The sequence below is a fragment of the Oenanthe melanoleuca genome, chromosome 9, assembly GCF_029582105.1.
Source record: "Oenanthe melanoleuca isolate GR-GAL-2019-014 chromosome 9, OMel1.0, whole genome shotgun sequence".
NCBI classification, from domain to species: Eukaryota; Metazoa; Chordata; class Aves; order Passeriformes; family Muscicapidae; genus Oenanthe; species Oenanthe melanoleuca.
In genome coordinates, this window is record NC_079343.1 from 16217991 (window position 1) to 16237485 (window position 19495).

Sequence of the window (19495 nt, forward strand, 5' to 3'; positions counted from 1 at the left end):
GGTGCCTGAGTACAGCTGTGCAATGCAGAGCTCTGGCTGGAAAATGGACCTGACCCGACCCACGGCAGGGCAGAGTCACCCAGAACAGGACCAGGAGCCAGAGGGGCTCTCCCAGGCTCTCGTGCCAGAGGTTTAGCACTCCCTGGGGTTGGTTTTTCCAAACTTCTTTTGGATAAAACAACTTCCCAGCTTGGTTGTGTTGAGCTGAATGCAGAGAACTGAGCAAAGAAAGGCACAGAAAGTTATTATGTTCTTACACAATCTTTAGTCCACAGTTTTTAGTACTTACAAAGATTTGATTGCATGTCTTCACTTTACCATTAAATTACTTATGTATAAATAATTGAGACATAAGCTTCTTCCGTTCCTTTTCCTGATAAATATCCTGAGATACCACATGTTGAAGGTACCCCTTGTTGAGGCAATCTACAAACAGAATTAGGGTAGGGTTCTATTAATGTTTGCCAGACCTGTCGGAGGTTAAACAGCCTTTGAATTAAACCATTCTTTATTCTTTGATGATTATTATTTTTCCTTAAGACACTTTTTGTTGCCTCTAAGCAAGGTCAACTTGAACTGTTTTGTTAGACTCAATATCTCAGTACAATGTTAACTCTGCTCGTGCTGTTCTTACAAAATCTGTGTGTGCTGTCACCTCTGCCAACAACTTTGGGAAGTGTTAAGCAGAACCCTCAGCAACTGAAAAAACTCTAACTTCTCTGTTGGCAGTTTCAAATACACGGCAAAGTGTACTTTAAATTTGCACACAAAGTCACACCAACACATGAATCTACACTTGTCCATCTTTACAAACCTCTTGCACTGATTTAAATCTTCCTTGGTTTGTTGTGCACTGACACATCGCATCCAACCCAAAAAACCAGGATTGTTTTAAAACTAATGCAAGAAATCTAAACCTTACACTGGGAACAGATTAGTGAAATCAGTGTAAGATAAAATCCTGCTGCTTTCATGTACAGAGAGCGAAAAAGGGCAACGACATTGAGAGGTGGCTGAAAGCAGAGGTCAAGGTAGAGCCAGGAGTGGAGCACAGCTCAGGATCAGCTCAGGACAGCTGGAATCTACCCGGCTGAGACCTCATCTGGGAAATGAGCTCTTGGAAATGTGGTAATGGGGGAGGTGTGTCTGACCCCTCGGGGGCCCCAGGTCTGTCAGCTCCCAAAAACCCCTCAGATCTGCTTGCAGAACCGCTGTAATGCTACCCCTCCTGCTATCCCACCAGTTCTATGGGATCCCCTAAAGCATTTCATCCACCGACTGCTGATTTTTTTTTTCCTAGGCTCTCCACAGGAGAGGATCAGTTTTCCCACAGGAACAGAAAGCTCTGGGGTGTTCAGAAAAAGCACATGAGAAGATGACCGTGCAAAAGGAAGGCACAGAGGAGTGCAGCGAGGTCACTTCATCCTGCCGGGAGGACACGCAGGGCTGGGCCACCCTTGGCCAGCTCTGTCCCTGTACCCAGCCTGGTACAGCAAATGTCGTGTGACTGACCTCGAGCAGCAACAATGCCCACCTTAAACAGACTGAGCCAGCTGTCCTTCAAACTCAGCCTGAACATCTGCCACAGAACCTCCTGACCACTCGGTGCTAATTCCTGAGCATCTGGCACTCCACCAGTCACCCAGGACGTGCAGCCCTAAACCCCAAACTAACAGAATGGCAGCCCGGGATGAGAACCTCAATAATGCCCTTTCATAACTCTACTGAGCATGAGTTCAAAACAGGACTTTTAAAATATTTTTAAATTAAACAAATCTGGAGATATTAAAACGAGCACTTACACCCTGGAGGAAGAAAATTGACTTAGTGCCAAATGATACAAGATGAAGCTGCTGCTGGGGCAGGTAATTACTGCTGGCTGCCAGGTGACTATTTTTTTCCTATGTGCTCCGACAAGAAACATTGAATACAATTCCTTTGACACACTTGCAAATGGTTTTAAACACTTCAGGAGCGAAAGAGCTGAGAGGTTGTTTGCATTCCTAAAAAGCCGCATTGGCACGTTTTTTGGCCTGTTTCACTGGGGCAGCTGCGAGGGCTGTTCACAAGCAGCAGCAAGCTGTACCTACAGCTCCGTTTGTTGTCATCTCCGCAACAATGTTAAGTTGCAGTTTTCCTTGCTTCCGTAAATCGAAACAAAACTAGACCACATTCTGAATTCCTTAGCGTTTTCTCTCTGTGGATCTGTAGAGCGCATGCTTTTTCATGACTACAGAAACCTGGCAGTTTCAGCTTATCACCCCTTTCAGAAGGGATAGCTTAAAAAAATTTAAAACGCCACCAAACCAGATAGATTTAGAAGACAAGACTTTTTTTTCAGAGAGACAATTTTAAATGGATTTTCGTTTGAAAAGCAATGTCCTAAGCACATGAAATATGTTGGCTCTACATGTTTAGTTGAGAGTCTGAAATGAAGTGTTTGATGCTAAGTGAAAGATGTTGCTTGGAAACGAGATAAAACAGTGAAAACACAATTGTTTGAACTAAGAAAGAACATTAGCATCAGCAGGGCCAGCACTCGTTTTAGCTGGATCAGATTTATTAAGTAAATTCAGATTCCTGTATCAGAAATGCCCTACATATCTTCAAGTGTGCGGGGTCGGCCTCTCCTGTTTCTGTTTATTCTGGCTGCAGAAGGTTTCTTTCAAACAGAATACAAAAATTAAGTACCCAAGCTCACTTTCACCCTCTGTGCAAAGAAAAAAAGGCCACAAGATGGCACTGGTCAAACGCTCAGGATATTGATGGAGCCCTGGTAAATGAGCACTGGTGATGCCCTACAGTTTGTAGGGCCGTGTCTGAATCCCGCACGTGTGCAGGTCTGGTGACCTTCTGGAGTGGCTGAAGTATCAAAAAGGTTTAGCTATGGTCAGAACTAACAGCAGAGGTTGCTGAGCAGCCAGTTCCTGCCATGGTGATGGCACAGGATGGGCCCCGGGCATTCCTCCCTCAGGCAGACAGTGCTGGGCTCAGCACTCCACAGGCACGTTTGGGGCTGTGTCTTTGGCACAAAGCAAGCAGGTTTGATGCTGTGTACCTGGCAAAAAACAGTCAGGCTTGGTGGTGTGTCCCTGGCAAAAAGCAGGCAGGTTTGGGTGTTGTAGCCTGGCACAAAGCAGGCAGGTTTGATGCTGTGCCTTTGGCACACATTGGAGAGTTTTTCTCCCTGAGCACAGGGAAGAGAATTGCGAAGGGAGAACAAGCCAAAACACCTTCCCTTTGCAACCCTTGCTCTACATTGCAGGGAAGTATTTGTACCCAGCTCTCCGCACTCTGTCTCTCACGTTTTCTTGAACTCGATGAATAAAATCCAGCATCTCTGAGCTTCCATCGCCGCAGGGCTCTCCTAAAGCTCTCTCCATCCCCGCTCTCTCGGCGGCGGGCGCACCGCATCCCTCCCACCGCCCGCACTCCGAGGGGAGCACAGACAAATCCCGGACCCTTCGGGGCCCCGTTCTGGTCCCCGTTCAGCCCAGCGGAGCCGGGGCCGCTGCACAGCCCGAGCGGGGGCCCGGGCACTCCGGCGGGGACGGGGTTTGGGGGTGTCGGGGCGGCGCCGGCCGCGCACTCCACGTCTCAGGGAGCTGCGGCTGCTCAGCGCCCGGCAGCGCCGCCCCTGTTTGCTCTGCTGGGGTCCCCCGGCTGCCCAGGGTGGGCGGGCCGGCCCTCTGCTCCCGGCTCCGCCGAGGCTGACAGAGACGAACTCTTCGCGGCGGCAGTGGCGCTGAGCCTGCCGACCGCGGCCTCCACGAGGGGCGAAGGCGGGAGCATCCCCGGTGGCGGAGAAGGGACAGGGACCCCAGGGTGGGCCGGGGTGCGGATCCCCATCGCTGGCTTTTTTTGAGGTCGGAACTCTTTTCCCCCCCCACCACCCTCTTCCCCTGGGCCGCTCCCTTTGCCCGCTGAAAGTCAGCGAGTAAAACAGCGGGCGAGCGTGAGGGGCGCGGCCGCCATTAGGGTTAGTTAGCCGCAGGGCCTGCCCACCCCGGCACGGGACGCGAATACGCCGCGCTGCGTTTCTTATACCCCGCGGCCTCGCCCTCCGCGCTCCCATTGGTTGCAGGGGCGGCCTCCTCCGCTGCCATTGGCTGCGGTGCGGCGATGGGGCGGGGTGCAGCGCGTGGCGGGAGTTTGGAGCGCGCCGCGTGCTCGCGGGAGCGCGCCTGGAGGGGAGCGCGCCTGGATGGGAGCGCGCCCGGAGGGGAGCGCGCCCTCCCGGCCCCGCGGCCACGGGTCCAGGACAGGACCGGTGAACCGGAGCCGGGCCTGGGGCTTGCAGCGGGATTTGGGGGCTGGTGCCTGGGATTTGGAAATCGGTGCTTGCGGTTTGGGGGCGGGTACCAGGATGTGGGGCCTGGTGCCTTGGAATTTGGGGGCTGATGCCTGGAATTTGGAGGCTGGTATCAGGATTTGGGGGCTGATGCCTGTGATTTGGCTGCTGATGCATGGGATTTGGAGGCTGGTACCTGGGATTTGGAGGCTGGTATCAGGAGTAGGAGATTGGTGCCTGCTGCTTGTAAGCCTGAGCCTGCGTTCAGGTCCATCCCGTCCCTGACTGAGGAGCCAGGCCATTCCTCTCCCACATTCCCCCAAAGCAGGGCTGTGCTAGCCCCACCGAGCCCCTCTTTCCCCTCCCATGCTGTGTCGGATGCTGGATTTTATTCATCTCTGCCGTGACCTCTCTTTGTGCCAGGCGGATGCTCCCTGCGGTGCTCCCTGGAGCATTCACCTCGGACCCCTCTGCTGCCTCCGGCTCCTCAGAGGGGCTTTTGTGTGTTTGCTTTTCCACCCTGAGATTTCCATGGAAAAGCAAGGCGTTTTGCAAGTGCAAAGGAGTGTGAAACAATAGCGTAGAGCTCTCGGTCTTCCCAACTTTAGTTACAGGATGTAACTCTGGTAAAGAGCCTCTTAAAAAAGTATTTTATATCAATTCAGAAAGATGTATTCACGGACTAAGAAGGAATAAATTGTGCTAGATGTTATGATTTTTGCTGGTGTGCTGTGGACACAGGCTTCTCCCTGCTTGCTCCCAGGTAGCTGTAATCTTGGGTTCTTTTCCAGGAAGTGTTAAAGAAAATCTGTTATAAAAATACATCTATTTTAGAAACATTTCTGTGCACTGTGTTAGGCTCAGCCTCCCTATACTCTGTCACAGTAATCTGCATGGGCTGGAAGTCACCGAGGGAAGCAAGGATCCTTCTGTCCAAACTGAAATCTTCTTAGGAGAAACTCTGACTTTCACTTCAACCTACCTGGGACCACATATTCAGCTTAATTCCAGAGGAGGGGCCACCAGAAAATACAAGAAAGGACTTGAGTGGAAGTCCTTATGCCAACATGATGATGATTCATTCATGATAGATTTGGAGCAGAACTTGTCAATCCCTGCCAGCTCTGTGCCAAAATCAGGAGGGTGAAAGAGGCTTTCAGGACAATTAAAGCCTTCATTTTGAACCATAGTATCATGGAAGGAGGAGAGTTTTTTCCACATTGCTGGAATTCTTAGTTATCCCTTCCTTAAGCCTGAGGCACTCCTAACATCATTTTTCTTTAATGCCTTGTACAAGCAGCTCCTCAGCTCCTGTGACTTGTGAAGTGCCACTTTCAGAATCCATGATACATGATCTGTGAGCTCACAGCTGTCCAGGCCAAACTGGAAAATGCCAGGGAGAAAGCAGCAGCAGCCTTCAGGGGCTGATTGTCACTGATTGTCACTGCGGGTGACACCGTGGCTGGAGTCTGTCACACAGCCTGTGCTGAGACCTGGAGCCAGAGTGGGAGCACAGCCCGGACTGACAGAGCTGGCACGGCAGCCTGCTCAGGGGAGAGCTCTGCCATTTCTTCCCCCCAGCCTCCCGTTTCCCCAGGACATGACAATCCCATGCTTTTCTGGATAAGTACAGGCATCAAACAATATACAGTGGTATTGGACAAGCACTTTTCCACCCAGTCACCATGGCAACACCAGCATCTCTGGCATCTCACCAATATCTTTAGTCAAGGTATATTTGGGATGTCCCAGGTAAAGAACATTGGGAATGTGTGCACTGCAATTGTGTGTTTTGTTTTGAAAAAAATACTGGGAATGCATTTGACCTGCTCACAATCCAGGCAACTTCAGCTCCTTGGAGAAGGTTATAGGATGTATCTTTCCACCAGCTGGAGTCTGGCTCGTGTTTCCCTCTGCAAAAAGTGGCAAAACCACATTCCCTTCTGTAGCTCCTCCCAAGATCTGTTATTTCAGTTCCTGGTGCACGAGAAAATCCAGGAGGATTAGTCGCTTCCCCATTGTCCAGATCCAGCCCTAGAGAAGTCTGCGGAGCAGACGCTGCCGAGTGTCACAGTCTCCATGCCCAGCTCCCAGCTCTCCCCTCCGCTGGATCAGCACGGCCCTGCCTTGCCAGCAGTGCCAAACATCCCCCTTCTCCCTGAAGTTTCTGGTTTCCACTGACGCTGTCACTTCTGTGTACTTGGAGAGTGCCTGGCACACGGGGAGAGACCCGCACTGGGGTTTACCTGCTGGTGCTGCCGGGGGACGGGAGGCGCAGGGAGGCTGCGGGTGCCGGGGGGGATAGGAGGCACAGGGAGGCTGCGGGTGCCGGGGGGGACAGGAGGCGCAGGGAGGCTGCGGGTGCCGGGGGGGACAGGAGGCACAGGGAGGCTGCGGGTGCCGGGGGGGACAGGAGGCGCAGGGAGGCTGCGGGTGCCGGGGGCTCTTGGCGGGGACCGTGGGGTGCAGGTCCCGGCTGAGCGCGGGGCTCCGGGCGCGGCGCGGCGCGGGAAGGAACGCGGAGGGGGCAGCGGAGATAGACGGGATAAGGAAATATTATAGTTGCAAGTGGAAGACAACAGTCCAGCGGCGTTTCCGTAGTGTAGTGGTTATCACGTTCGCCTAACACGCGAAAGGTCCCCGGTTCGAAACCGGGCGGAAACACCAGCCGTGATGGCTTTTTCTTTCCTTCCCGCGGAACGCAGCTCTGCCCTCTGCTTCTCAATTCCCGTGCCACAGTTGTTTTATTTAAAGCCGCGGCTCTGCGCCGCCCGGCAGGAATATCAAACCCATTTTAATCCCCGATTTGGCCAGCCGCCCCCGGCGCGGAGGCCGGAACTCGCGTCCCGGAAGCGGCGGCGGCGTCACCGGGAATGGCGGCCTGAGCGCAGCGCGCAGCCCTGTCTCCCCTCCGCAGGTGCGCGGGGCCCGCGGCGCTCGGGCCGGGCCGAGCGGGGCCGGGGGGCGCGGGGGGACGCGGGGGCGGCGGGGCCGGGCCGGGCCGGGCGAGGCGGGGAGGGCGCTGCGGGCTCCGTCCCGTGCGGCGGCGGGGCCGAGCCGGGAGCGCCGCGGGGTCGCGGGTCCGGTTCTCCGTTCGCTGCCGAGGCGGCCCAAACCCCGGGCATGGGGCTCGCCGGCACCGAATGGCGATCACTGCGGAGCGGCGGTGCCCGGAGCGGCCGCCCCGCGGGCTGAGCGCTGGCCGGTCCGAGCCTCGGGCCGCTCCCGGGCCCGGGTGTGACACGGTGTGACAAGTGCCGGGCTTAGCCGGGCTAATCCCGGGGGGGCCGGGAGCGCACGGCCCCTGCCGCGCCCCCGCGCTCCGCCGCTCGGGAGCAGCCACCGTCCCGCTGTCCTGAGAGCACGGGCAGGTCCGGACACTCGCTGCTCTGTGATCCTTAAAGCTGCTGAGGGGTAAAAAAGGTGAAATCTTGCATATAGATTGTTTTTTTTTTTTTTTTTTTCTTTCGTAGATCAGAAAGTGTCTGCAGCGCGTTCTCAAAATGCAGTATTCCCATCACTGTGAGCACCTGCTGGAGAGGCTGAACAAGCAGCGAGAGGCTGGATTCCTCTGCGACTGCACCGTGGTCATCGGGGAATTCCAGTTCAAGGCACACAGGAATGTGCTTGCCTCCTTCAGCGAGTATTTCGGGGCCTTTTACAGAGATGCGTCTGACAGCAACGTTGTCTTGGATCAGACTCAAGTGAAAGCTGATGGATTCCAAAAGCTCCTGGAATTTATTTATACAGGAAACTTAAACCTTGACAGGTAACGTGCTATTAAAGGGGAATAGGGAAATAAAGTTTGTGATAAGGCAGAACTGGATTTTTTGTAATAAGATCTGGAGAAACAAATAGCATTGGATGTGATGAATATTAACAACTTGAAGTTCATCTCTTTGTGTGCTTTCAAATACCCCCATGACATGTGAGGGATGGATGAGGATAGACATGGTTTTAAAAGTCACGTTTGTTAGAATTTGCATGATCTGTTACTTAAAATTTTATGTTACATTGTCCAAAAGGAGTCACAGAAAAAGTGTTTCCCCTTATTACTCCATTGTTTTTGTCCCTGTTGTGCTTCTTCACCTACAGTGAGGATGCTTTTTTCTTTGCAGTGCCTTTTTCTCAGTGAAAGAGATTTATCTCTCATGAGGGAGGTGTGGCTGCTTACAAGTACCAAGTCCAGGGTTTTTACTTCTTTCTCAATGTCTGATGTCAAATGCAGGTTTAAAAACTGGTTTTTTCTACTGAAGTATGAAATGTCATACTCAATAGTTTAAGTACACAGATGCAGGGTGGTTTTCTTAATTAGCTACAGGCATTTATAGCAGCAGAGCTGAAGTTAGTGACTGGTGCTTTGCCAGTTACATATGAGCAGAGCTGTGCAGAGTTCTTGTTGTCCATCTGGGACTGCAGCAGGAGAGTTTCTGGATTTTCTGAGCAGGTGGATCTCTGAAGGAGGAGGAAGGTGAAAGTACCATTCTTGCCCAGAGAGAACTATTTGGCTGTAGGTGACACTTGTCATGTTGTCCTGTGACCCTTCAGGGGATGATGCAACTGCCTGCAAAGTCTGTTGTCCTCAGAGGTGGTGGATGCATGAGTGGCACCAGGAAGATACTTTGAACCCAGCACTCACATAGTACAAGATACTGAAACGTTTATACTCATATGGAGAGTAATTGTGGCAAGTTGTTTATTGTTAGAATAAGGTTGTTTACCATGAATCTCTCTTTAAAGTGATGTAAATGCACTCATGGTACATGTTGCCACCTTTTCCAGATCATTTTTTCCTAAATTATCGAGGCATGTGTGGCAGAAATTGAAAAATAGAGTGTAGTGGTTTAAATGAGGACTCCTTGGTGTTACTGGTTTCTGTGTACAGCTGATACAGAATTGAGACTGTTTGCAAATCGTTTTATAAAACAAGATTAATACCTGCCACAGAAGTGCTGAGGTGAATGCACTGCTAGTGAATTACTTAAGAATTTGGCCAGAAGGCTTATGAAATGGTATTTTATGTATGTTATTTTCCAATGTTTTATCCCTTTATGTTGTTATTTCTGTTTGGACCAACAAGTCCATGTCTGGCCTCATCACCTTACAAGTTGACTTTTAACTTAAAATTTTACAAGAGGCATGTAACTAAAATAAAATCCCCAGTTTGAGGGTCTGCAGACTCCACTAGGCACAAACCTGCAGTTCAGGAATAATTGACATTTTAGGGCCTAAATGTTGCTGTGTGTTCCCAGTTACATCTTCTGACAGTAAAAGTCTTCTGCAGCCCTGTGTCCATTTGTGATACAATTGGTACAGAACCAATGTTTGCTTCGTCCAGAATGTTTCACACAGGTCTTGTTTCCTTGCAGCTGGAATGTTAAAGAGATTCATCAGGCTGCTGACTATCTCAAAGTAGAAGAAGTGGTCACTAAATGCAAGATCAAGATGGAGGACTTTGCTTTTATTGCTAATCCCTCTTCCACAGAGACTTCCAGTATCACTGGGAATGTTGAAATGAACCAGCAGGCCTGCCTCCTGACTCTCCGAGATTACAATAACCGGGAGGAGAAGGAAGATGCTGCTGCTGCAGAGCTGGTTCAACCACAGGCAAAGAAAGCAGCTCTAGAAAAGAAATCTCCTCAACCCAAAAAGCGAAAGAAGAATTTCAGCCCCCCCAAAAGCACGGAGAATAAATCCCTACAATATCAGAACGAGGTGGCTGAGAACACATCCTTTGAGATGTTTTTAGATGCAAATAAGCTGGCCACCCACATAACAGAGCAGGCTGCCCAGGGCAGTGATAACTCCGAGCTGCAGCTGGCAGCAGTGGTGGAGAGCGAAACGCTGGCAGCACAGGATATCCTGGCCCAGAGCATGGCAGCCAAACAGAAACGGGGAAAGCCTCAGCAGAGCTGTGCCCTGAAGGAGCACTGCATGTCCAACATAGCCAGTGATAAGGGCACTTACCAGCTGGAGAGCTCGGGGGAGGAGCTGGACCAGAAGTTCTCCAAAGCCAAGCCAGTGTGCAACACCTGTGGGAAGGTGTTCTCCGAAGCGAGCAGCCTCCGTCGGCACATGAGGATACACAAAGGGGTGAAGCCCTACGTGTGCCAGCTCTGTGGGAAGGCCTTCACCCAGTGCAATCAGTTGAAAACACATGTAAGAACTCACACAGGTAAGCCACTGGCTGTGTCTCATGGGCTGTGAAGGCCTGGGATCACACACAGTCTGGGAGTGAAGGACTAGAAAGGTTCTGACTTCTTCCTCTTGAAATTTTGTCTGCTGTCGCTGTGCATGCAGGGGTAGACTCAGTATCCTGATAACATGAAAATTTTCAGCATTTTTCAATAAGAAATCATAGTTGCAATAGCTAGAGAAGACTTTATTAGCCTGAACATCTTGATTTCTGGAAATACTTAGGACAGCTGGCTGTCGTTTAGCTCTGAAGAGTGATGGAGTAGCCAAAAACTACTGTCAGTAGAGCATGAAAAGTGAGCTGTACTTGATACAGGAATTTCTGTTGCTTTTTTAAAACTTCACAATATACGTTTGACAACATGAGTGGGGAAAAAATTCAGTATTATAACTTGTCCCATAGGGTTTTCAACAAAGGTAGGAGGTTCCCATTTGGGATTTTATTTTGTAGATGTGCAGCTGAAATGGGTGATAGTGTTATGATCTCTGCAGTCAGTAACATTACCAGGAGCTTGTGTCATATCAAACATCCAAGAGAAATCACTTAGGAGCACTTAAACATTTTAATCCAGGATGTCTGACTTAAGAAGATGATGAACAATGAATTGCTGGAGCCTGGAAAGATGCAGGGCAGAAGTCCTGTGTTTGTCTTTTCATATGTTCTATATGTTGGAAAGCTCTGAGCAGAGGTCACAGTTTTTCCAGGAAGCTATGAAAATGTAGGAGATGTTGAGGAACAGCTGCTGGAGAACACTTGCTCTTCCTGTGACCTAGGGAGAGTTTCAAATTCTGTCAGCCAGGGTCTAAACAAAGATACGCACACGAGGTGGAGCTTGATTGCAGAATTCAGGGACAGTGCTGGTAGGAATGCCAGCTGTACTTTGTACTTCTGAGGATATTGTCCTGGGAATTTTTGCAAGAGTGGAGAGAGAATTCTATAGTGTTGGTTGCTCAATAATATGCTAGATGTCTAATACTCTTACTTTAGTTTTTATGTACACTGTTTACTCATGAGGTTTGATAATGCACTGTCACAGAGTGGTAGAGAAAGGCATTTTTATCCTTTCTAGGACTGCAGAGTTGCACAAGCCCTTACAGGAGACAGTTCACCACTAAGAGGACATGAATAGTCAGAGAAATACCTGTAACGTTCTGCAGCAGACACTAATGAGGAATTAAGGAGCACTAGACTGTATGTGGAAGATGTGTTGCTGTTGAGACAAGCAAGAAAAAGCAGATGATTTGTTCGTTTTAAATATTCAGAATGATGACCAGACATAACCATCAAGGAGTCTGAAACTGAAGTGGCAGCATTCTTAAAATAATGTGGAGAAACTGGCACTATTAAAAACATTATTACTTTTTTTTTAACCCAAACATAATGTGTTAAAAAATAGTCCTGTTATCCTCTGTGTTCTAGCAGATTCCACTTCAGTGGACTGATTACAGGATTTTCCAAGATGTTATTCGTAAAGAAGCATTAGAACAGACACCTGAGCTTTGGTCAGGTCATGGATTGCAAAGCTTTCTTATGTAAATACAGAGAGCACGAGGGTGTTGTTTTTCACCAGGGGAGAAGCCATACAAGTGTGAACTGTGTGACAAAGGCTTTGCCCAGAAGTGCCAGCTGGTGTTCCACAGCCGGATGCACCATGGAGAGGAGAAGCCTTACAAATGTGATGTCTGCAACCTGCAGTTTGCAACCTCAAGCAACCTGAAGATCCATGCCAGGTAGGCACAAGTGAGACCCTGCAAATGCTTATCCTTGGGTTTATTTAAATAGAAACATTTACTCGAGAGTAAGTAAGAGTTACATATGAACGTGATTTCTACTCCTTTTCTCGTGGGACTTCTCTCCCAATGCCTAACAGAATAATTGCATGGATGTACTTGCTCATTAAGGAGGAGTTTTGTGCTGGAGTAGTGTACAGCCTGAGTCTGGGATCCTTGTTTTAAACTGCTTGTAGCACCAGAGAGGAGAGAGTTCTGTGGTGGGAAGTGAGAGAAGTTCTCACTGCCGTCTGCGTGGGACTTTTGGCAATTTTGACAGGAGAAGGAATGATAATCCCGTGTTAGGAATCATCATCTTATATTTCAGTACCCTAAAGTGCAAAGCATGCTGAGTTCCCATGGTGGATGTCACATGGGCAGGGCCATGGTTCACTTCAGCTGCTGTGGAAATCACAGATGTGCCGATCCCAGGGTGACCAGGCGTGAGTTGGCCTCACACCAAACCCAGTTGTTGCCTGTTTGCTGCAGCCCAGAGCCGTAGCAGGAGGAGCAGGGCACAGAGCCCTCCCTGCTGAGCCGCGGGTGCTCACAGCTCATGTGTGTGGTTGCAGGAAGCACAGCGGGGAGAAGCCGTACGTGTGTGACCGCTGCGGGCAGCGCTTCGCGCAGGCCAGCACGCTGACGTACCACGTGCGGCGCCACACCGGCGAGAAGCCCTACGTGTGCGACAGCTGCGGCAAAGCCTTCGCCGTGTCCAGCTCGCTCATCACCCACTCCCGCAAGCACACAGGTGAGCGGCGCCTGGAGGGGGCAGCAGCCTGGAGATCCAGGCTGGGAGTCGTCATCCAGCTCCTTTCTCCTCTCTCTTCTCTCCTTTCTCCTCTCTCTTCTCTCCTTTCTCCTCTCTCCTCTCTCCTCTCTCCTCTCTCCTCTCTCCTCTCTCCTCTCTCCTCTACCCATCCTCCTCTCTCCTCTCTCCTCTACCCATCCTCCTCTGTCCTCTCTCCTCTACCCATCCTCCTCTCTCCTCTCTCCTCTACCCATCCTCCTCTCTCCTCCCTCCTCTACCCATCCTCCTCTCTCCTCTCTCCTTTCTCCTTTCTCCTTTCTCCTTTCTCCTTTCTCCTCTCTCCTCTCTCGTCTCTCCTTTCTCCTCTCTCCTCTCTCCTCTCTCCTCTCTCCTCTCTCCTCTCTCCTTTCTCCTTTCTACTTTCTCCTTTCTCCTCTCTCCTCTCTCCTCTCTCCTTTCTCCTTTCTCCTCTCTCCTTTCTCCTTTCTCCTTCCTCCTCTCTCCTTTCTCCTTTCTCTCTTTCGGGAGCACTTTCTCCCATCGGACATTATCTCTGTTTCATTTTGATTTGTTCTTAATGTGTATTCTGGTTTATATATAACAACGTGCTTGTGTTTCCTTTAGGAGAGAAGCCATATATCTGTGGCATTTGTGAAAAGAGTTTTATTTCCTCTGGAGAGCTCAATAAACATTTTCGGTCCCATACAGGTCAGTTTTCAGACAAGCTACTTCCTGCACCATAAATTATAATCTACTTTTATTCTTTTGCCTTTAAAATACACTGTATTGTTCTGTACTTGAAAGCAGAACAGTTCCTTAATTTATGTGTCTTTTGGTTAACATAATGTAAAGAAAATACTCATTAATTTTTTTCATTGCCATCAGAGTAGTATCTGTGCCACAGCGTAGGTGTTGATGTATGATTGAGGCTTTACCTAGAACGTTTGGGTCCTCTTGCTTTGTTTTAAACTATTATTCTGGAAATAATTATATTCCAATAGAGACACAGACAATATAAAGTTACAAAGTTGTATTTCAAAATAGAGCATTGAAATCTGTTAGCCTGTGTCTCTAACTGTATTTTTTTTCAACATCAAGATTGTTCTCACTGCCAAATCAATTTTTTCAGGTGAAAGACCATTTATCTGTGAAATGTGTGGAAATTCCTACACAGATATAAAAAATCTTAAGAAGCACAAAACGAAAGTTCACACAGGTGAGTTCCTTGTGCAAAGAAAGGTTAAGAAACCATGTCAGCTCTTTTGCCTTCCATGCTGAGTAAGTGTTTTTGCTTATGCAAGTCTAAAATTAAAAAACAAAGAAATTTTAGGGCCAAAAGCATCTTGTATCCAGCCTTGTTCAACACGGGCTCCTCTGTCCATCCTTGTGTAGTGACCATAAATCCCTTGCCCCTGTCATATGGAAGAGGGGATAAATGGTGTCTGTGTACATCAGGATTGGGAGGGAGAGGGTGAGAAAATGATCTGTATGCGGAGACAGCATGGAATTTCAGAGGGCCCCAGTGCAGCAGGCAGCCAGTGGTGAGGGCAGGGCAGCTCTGAGTGTGGAGAGGGCCTGGCAGAGCTGGAGGGGTGATCTGGGAGAGCTGCCAAGGCAGGCCAGCTCTTGTGGAGAGACAGCAGGCAGCCAGGAGTGCCTCAGCACTGTAATAACAGACTTTGGAGCATGCTTTGGTAGAGGAAGGGTCAGATATCTGATGTGGCTTAGTCAGAGAGCCATCCAAGAGCAGTGGCTGGCTGCATTCCAGCAGGAAGGCGGCAAGGAACCCATAAACAGGGTTTCAATTAAGAATAGAAAGTAATATTTCAAGTGACTGGTTAAAATCTGTAATGTGTCAGGCTGGAGTGGAGTTAAGAAATAGAGTTAAGGAGTTAAGAAACTTCATTACAGACAAATGATACTTTGTACACTGCTGTTTCAGTTAAACCAGCATGCTTGGATGTGGCCCTGGTTCTGAGACCTGTGGTGAAAAACCTTCAGGAAACTTTCATGATTATATTTTTTCCAAAGATCCTTTGTATCGCTGTATCACTTTGTTCACTGTGATGTTAAGGGTTTGTTATCTTCTATAGCCAAGTAGAGACCAGGTTGGAATGCATCATTCTTGTCACACTACAAGCAGCAGCAGATGTGATTCCCAGTGCTTACACTGTACTTACAGCTGGCCTGGCTTTGCAGCACATGGAAGCACCAATATCCCAGCTGCCCAGGCAGCCTGTGACACAGCAGCTGTTGGCTCTGACACTCATTGGAAAGGGAATTTACAGAATCTGTGCATGAGCTTTTGAACATTTCTTTCTTTCTTTCTTTCTTGTTTTGTTTTGTTTCCACAGGACCTGAAACTTCCCCTGATTCTACTGCACTTGATAATTCTTTCAATGAACAAGAATCCATTCAGAGTCAGAAAAGTCCTTTATCAGAGTCCATAGATGTGAAACCCTCTGAGATGTCTTTAGCACTTCCTCTCCCCATTGGGACTGAAGACCATCAGATGCTGCTACCCGTGACAGGGAGCCAATCCCCTTCATCAGAAACATTACTGAGATCTGCTGTGACTGGATATTCAGAACCTCAGTTTATTTTCCTGCAGCAGTTATATTGACAGAGCAGTGCAGAGCCATCCAGGTAGTTTGGTAGTGAACTTGGGAATGTTTGGTAAGATGAACACAATCAAACAACCAGTCATGCTGTCTTAATTGGATGTGTTCTTTGTTTTCCTCTGTGTAAAGACACCTGTAAGGCATTTCCATTGTGCAGTGCTGAATTGTGCTAATCTACAATCAGATTTCTATTTGTGACTAACACCGATTTCCAGGAAGCGATTCTGGCAACAATTGCCTTAAGAATTCTCTGTTACATATGTTAATGTACTTTGGAGTTCTCTTCCCATGTTCCTGCTGATTTGATGTGTCACAGTGTCATTTGAGAACAGATATTTTAAGCCATATTTGATAGTTTAGGAAGATTGACCCAGAAGTGTAGGGAAAAATCATAATTTGGATGTGTTAGTAATGCTGCACTCCAAGGTGCTAGAATGGTCCATGATGAAGGCAGGTCAGTGCTCTGCTGAGGTGCTTGCATAGATTTGCTGCTGGCTGCCAGAAGTGCCATCTTCAGGTGGAGCCTCACCAGAGGGAAAAGTTTGGGTGTATTTTCCTGACAAGGAAATTATTAAAGGAGGGTTAATTTTTGTCTGAAGTGTGGCAAGTGGGAGGGTCCTAATGGCATGAATACTCCTGGATCTTCTTTCCAGCAAATTGCCTTTGTTTGTTTGTTTGAAGTGAATCCAGCATTGTTGTATCTTGTCCCAGATTTATTTTTCACATCCCTAAAACACCCTGGGTTTGGTACAAAGAGCAACAAAAGAAGAGCTGGGACATGCATGTTGTAGATGAGGCAAAAAGATGCAGTGAGTTAATTAGTGAGGAAGGAATCAGAGCTTCATAATCCATTTTTTTGCTGTAGTGCTGTTTCTTGTGCTAGGTAGGAGGTACAAAAGAGGAAATAAATCCCACCCTTCACTGTGAAAATAATGAGTGAACACTACATGAGGAGGCATTAAAGAATAATACAACAGGGCAGATAGATATTCTTCCAGGCAAAGTTTTTTTAGAGTTTGACTGATTTGTTTTAATTAAAGTTTTTTGTATTGCTTTACCTCTCATGTCACTTGTCCACAGTAACTGCACAAAACTGGTACCTAGCAAGGCCAAGGTAAAGGCTTTATTACTTTATGCTTTATTACTAGCAACAGAGATATTTAAAAAGCAACATTTTAATGTATTAAGAGGTAAGATCATAAAAGACTAGGTGACAATAGAAGTACCTTTCTACTCCATTTGGCCAGTTTGTGCCATTAACAATTGTAAGCATTATTTATGTAATCATCAAACAATAATGAAACAGTCATGATACTGTACCAACAATTCATTTAAAGCTGTCCTTTGTTGGTTGTTTACTTGGTGCTAACATTTATTTCCACCGATGCCTTGTGTCCAGACGCTGATAAATAGAAGAGCATAGAAGATACCTCTTAACTGATTCCATTCTACATGGAGTAATAATTAATCTGCACCTTAATTAAACAGACTTGTGAAAAATTTCTTGAAGGATTTCATTTAAAGAGTCTGAAAATGGTCCCTTGACTCCTGAGTGTGACTAATTTTTTTTTCCTCTTCCTATGTTTGTATTTGTAAAGTAATAGACCTTTTGCTGCTTTGTGTTGATTATTTTAGTATGGGGTATGTTTATAACCTGCTGCTTGGTCACATTTTCTGCTTTAATATGTGGTAGATTTGATGATGAAGCCTACCATGGCCAGCAGTAGTACAGCCATGTTCAACAGGAACATCCCTAATGCAGGAATCTCTCACACTGTCCTCACTGCAGCTAATTACTAAAGGGCCTTTTATTTCTCTGCTTGTCTGTCCCACAACACTTATGAACAGCTGATGTTCATAATGCTGGCAAAAGACAAAGGATAAAGTCCTCTGGTATTTTATTTTTGGCATTTCCCTTTGTCTCCCCTCTTGTCTTGTTCAGCTTCTCTTGTTGGTGTAGACCCTGAGGGATTCCTCAGCCTTGCTATTTAAGACTGAAGAACCACAAAATCAGGATTTTGACTCTGTGTAGCTTGTACTGAGCTTTCTCTTTGCTGTCTCTCTCTGAAAGTAGAGCAGAAATCTTGGGATAGACATAGATTTAGTCATGAATACTGAGAAAGAAAACACCATACAGCTGATAACTTGCATATTTAAACAGCTTTGGAGGACAAAGTAATGATATGCTGCTGATACCTGAGGAGAAGCAGCTCAGGATAAACATATCCAGGATAAATGACCAGGAGAGAGAATAGCTCTGGAAAGAAACATAAACAATAACTACATTCCTACATAGAAAATGCATTCCATAACAGTGTTTGTTTGGACTGGTTTTATATTTCTAAAATTATAGCTTATTACTGTATTCTTAGATTTCAGACTTTTTTAAAAAATACAGTGCTTAGATTTATACAGGATTTGTTTAGATACTTATAACAGTAACAGTTGCTTTATTAGTCATTTAGTTTTCTTTATAGACAAGAAGATATTCATTATTTTTACAAGACAACAATTTTAACCTTTCTTAATAGAATACACAGCTTATAGTTTGTCTCTTGGAGCAATAATTTAATACCTGCACTCTTGAGTCCCCATCTGAGAATCTTGATTTTTATTGTCATCTTTCATGAAGATATCTCAGCTGCTGAGGTATGATCTCTACCAACTGTATTCATTTACTAGAATATAGATTTTAAATAAATAAAAATATATAAATATATATATATATATATATTTGTAGGTGTGTTCAGGCTGTAGGTCTGGACTGTACCTTTTGCCAATAGATGCATGGAAATCTGCTGCACATGTAAGTCCTAGGCTTAAGGGTTCTGGGTTAATTTTGAAGTACAAGGCTTATAACAGTATTGGTAATTTCTGTAAGGGATTAATATGGGAAAGCATGGAATCTTTTTAGGCATGTGTCCTTGCAAAAGAAAAGAAGGAATTTCAATAGTTTTATTAAGAGTAATACAAAGAATATGACATGTTTTGTCATGCTGCTCTTTCAGTCAATTTTGCACAGAAATTGGTGCAAGTTTTGCCTGAATAACTTACCTGCATCTCTGAATTGACTGTTTGGAAGTACTTAGGTGAGAATAGCTCATTGTATCACATTTACTTCTAAATTAGTGCCTCTAAGTGGGCACAAAGTACATGACAACCTTTCTGAAATCATGTGCTACAAAACAATTTTCAAGTACAGGCAAGTCCCACATGAAGGATTTCAGGGCTGTGATCCCAGAGAGCCTTGCAGAACTAAGTTCAGATAAGGACTAATGATTTTTTGAGTTAAATTATTTTTAAAGTACCTGCCATGTATATACAATTTTTCCTCTGTTATTTGTATATACCTCAACTCTCAATTTTATAATCCCCTGGGAAGGGAGGGAGTTGTACATATTTAGCCTGAAGTGTTTTATGTTAGACTTTAATAAACTTGTTTTATAATTTTCCCTCACCTTGTGTCTCATATTTATAACTGCAAGGGGTAGCAACAAAAGCAGGAGGGAACCAGTCAGACCCACCCCCTGCCCCATATGAGGGTCCCTGGAGCACACAGTAGGATTTGGGAACATCTCCTGCACCCCTGCCCTGCAGGATCAGTCACTTGTCTTCATTTGCCTCCCCTCTAAATCTGGGGGAAAATGCCTTTCAGTAGGGTACAGTGAGGTCTAAAGGCTGAAGAAATGGTTTTCAGAGCAGGATTATGCTTGCTTTAGCTTCTGAATAATTCAAAAGAACATGGCAAAAAAAATCTAGCCAATGTTTATTCTCATTCCAAAGAACACAAGATATATCTTCTAAGAATTTCAAGGTCAGAGGAAGGAAGAAATAAAAGTCTCTGGCACAGGCCTCTTTAAGCAATAC

The 19495-nt window shown here is 46.9% G+C and overlaps 1 protein-coding gene and 1 non-coding gene across 3 annotated transcripts; both read left to right on the forward strand.

Annotated features, from left to right (window-relative positions):
* The first annotated feature begins 6882 nt into the window (after positions 1 to 6882).
* On the forward strand, positions 6883 to 6955 carry TRNAV-AAC (transfer RNA valine (anticodon AAC)). Its single transcript has one exon. It is a non-coding gene; the product is annotated as a tRNA-Val (tRNA).
* A 188-nt stretch (positions 6956 to 7143) lies between these two features.
* MYNN (myoneurin) lies at positions 7144 to 19085 on the forward strand. 2 transcript variants are annotated; one of them, XM_056498708.1, is made up of 8 exons: positions 7144 to 7208; positions 7765 to 8060; positions 9661 to 10466; positions 12058 to 12217; positions 12829 to 13007; positions 13632 to 13715; positions 14137 to 14223; positions 15362 to 19085. In XM_056498708.1, exons 2-8 carry the CDS (start codon positions 7795 to 7797, stop codon positions 15628 to 15630), a joined length of 1851 nt encoding a protein of 616 aa, XP_056354683.1. In that variant the 5' UTR covers positions 7144 to 7208; positions 7765 to 7794; the 3' UTR covers positions 15631 to 19085. The 2 variants fall into 2 exon arrangements, with proteins under 2 accessions (XP_056354683.1, XP_056354684.1); XM_056498709.1 differs by lacking the exon at positions 7144 to 7208 and adding an exon at positions 7514 to 7662.
* The last annotated feature ends 410 nt before the right edge of the window (positions 19086 to 19495 follow it).